This window comes from Otolemur garnettii, unplaced genomic scaffold, assembly GCF_000181295.1.
Source record: "Otolemur garnettii isolate 467f Iridium unplaced genomic scaffold, OtoGar3 scaffold00009, whole genome shotgun sequence".
Classification (NCBI taxonomy): domain Eukaryota; kingdom Metazoa; phylum Chordata; class Mammalia; order Primates; family Galagidae; genus Otolemur; species Otolemur garnettii.
In genome coordinates, this window is record NW_003852404.1 from 240,255 (window position 1) to 242,801 (window position 2,547).

Consider the following 2,547-nt stretch of genomic DNA (forward strand, 5'->3'; position numbering starts at 1 on the left):
ACAGCTCACAGCAACCTCAAACTCCTCGCCTTAGGTGATTCTCTTGCCTCAGCCTCCCCAACAGCTGGGACTACAGGCACCCACCACAATGCCTGGCTATTTTTTTGCTGCAGTTTGGCCCAGGCCGGGTTTGAACCCACCACCCTTGGTATATGGGGTTGGCGCCCTACTCACTGAACCACAGGCACGGGCTGACAACTTCAACATTTTAAATATCAATAATTTTTTTGCAGTTTTTTTGGCTGTGGCTGGTGCCCTAGGTGCTGCCCTAAATATCAAATTCTTTTTTCTTTCTTTTTTTTTTTTTTTTTTTTTTTTTTTTTTGTAGTTTTTGGCCAGGGCCTGGTTTGAACCTGCCACCTCCGGTATATGGGGCCAGTGCTCTACTCCTTTGAGCCACAGGCGCCGCCCTAAACATCAAATTATTTCCAAAAACTCAGTATACTTGCTTTGCTGATGCCCCAAGCACATGTTTGTCTGTGTTAGGTTACTAGTCTTGCCAATATTTACATCGCAGTATGTAAATTATATCAGTCATTCATTAACCTCAAGCTCATCATCAGTTCACTTCTTTTGATGTCAGTTGAAATGGCGTAGGAGATTAAACTAGTCTAGATAATTGTTAAGATTTCTTCCAGCTTAGGGATCTGGCAGTGGCTCAAGGAGCCACTTCCCCTAGCCTGACATACCAATTCCACTACCCCGTGGCCAACCCACCCACTGGCTTAGCCACCGCCACCTCCCTTGCTCCTTGAGTGCACCGGAGAGCAGGCCAGCAGCTTGAGCAGAGGCCCGGGGCGACGCGGCACAAAGAGAGCAGGCGAGCGGACAGTGTGAAAGCCAGTCTCTATATAGCGGCGGCTCTGTCGTGCCTGGCTGTCGGGCTCTCACACTTGGCCGCTCCCAGCTCTTATGGGATCTTCTGCAAGGGGATGACTCGAATGCTACTCGTCTTCCATCTGGCCTGGCGGATATACATCAATTTCCCCTACCTCTACATTGTGGCTTCCATGATGCTCAACGTCCGCCTGCAGGTTCATATCCACATACGTTGAAGGCCCTCCCCTAACTAATGAAGGTGTGACCTCAGGCTCACTGCATCCAGACACACAAAGCATGGGGGACAAAAGAAGGCCTTTTGGCACTTGCTTGGAAAAAGTGAAGTGGGAGAGAGGAGCTCACTGGATCAAACCATTATCTAGCCTTAAGAAAAGAATGCAGGAGGAGAGCCCACATCCAGCAGATATACCTTCCTGGACCCATAACCCTGTGGTTGATGTAAATGGAAATCCACAAACTGAGACGATATCATTGGAAATGCAAAGTGATCTGAATGGGGCTGACCTCTTGCTTCACAATGGCAACAAAGTGCTTCTTCCATATTTAAAAGAATCAATAAGAAGAAATTCATATTCAGAAGTCACTCCAAGCAAAGCCATGGGTCTGTTCTCTGTTCCTGCAGAAGAGCATTTTCCTGGAGTGTCCTGTGTGTGGTGTTATGGAAGCACTGGGGAGGGACTGGCTGGGAAGAGGGCCCAGAGCCATGGGCAGCCACTGAGGACAGTGCTTCAAAGGAGAGTTTGGGATGTCAGGACTGCCTTACCATCAAGAACTGTTGGGAATGGAAATTTATACGGATGACCCACCAAATGCTTTTACTGAGGTTCTGGGCTCTGAGTTGGAACCGTCTTCCCTGCATTCTGTCCTGTCTGCAGTATTGCACACATGTCCTGAAGTACTCCTGAATGATGAGACAAAACACGCTTTCCTTGAACATTTAAAACCTGTGGTTTCACTATGGTTTATCTTACAAGGGTACAAGCGAATCTTTCTAAAAGCAGAGTATGAACATTTTAACTCAATAACTAAGAAAATGACATGAAGGTTATCTTAACCAGTTTGATGAGAGTATTTCAAAATGTATATAAAAACAGCACACTGTACCCCATGATTGCATTAATGTACACAGTTATACTATAAGAAATTTAAAAAAATTTTTTTAAAAACCCATGGTTTCAAAGCAAACAATAGAATATAAGAAAATGCTTTCAAGTGTAGAAAGTACCCCAAGTAGTCTGCAAATAACATGGGAGTTACTGGCTCTATAACCTTTTGAATTAGCAGATCCATTATGCCATAGTTAAGGTACAAGCAGAACAATAAAAATAGATTAATTTAAGAAAAAAAATTCTTCCAGCTTAAATTTCTGTGACTTTCCCCTCTTGCTGTTGTATTAACTGTCTTTGGACTTCAGCCTGACATTGTACGATTTCCCAGGTGCCTAAATAGGCAATGTAGATGCCCACCCACCTTCCTTTGGCACTTCTTTCATTCCCAGACCTGCCACATAATTGATGGCTTCTGACTTTAGACACTACAACACTTTGCCTGAGGTCTTCTCCTGACCATTCGAACTCACTCAGCCTAGATTGAGTGAGCTAGAAGTGGCCAGAATTAATTTCCTCTGGAGTAGGCCTCAACCAATGACTGGTGAGTTTGTCTACAAATATCCCAACTCTCTGCCCTTCAGTCAGGGTAAGTCTGAGG

At 44.9% G+C, this 2,547-nt stretch overlaps 1 protein-coding gene across 1 annotated transcript; it reads left to right on the forward strand.

The window, feature by feature from the left end:
• Window positions 1-1,116: 1,116 nt before the first annotated feature.
• LOC100944360 (protein FAM220A-like) lies at window positions 1,117-2,108 on the forward strand. Its single transcript, XM_012801525.1, is given in 3 exon segments — window positions 1,117-1,485; window positions 1,487-1,779; window positions 2,003-2,108. Coding segments are annotated over 3 exon segments (768 nt in total).
• The last annotated feature ends 439 nt before the right edge of the window (window positions 2,109-2,547 follow it).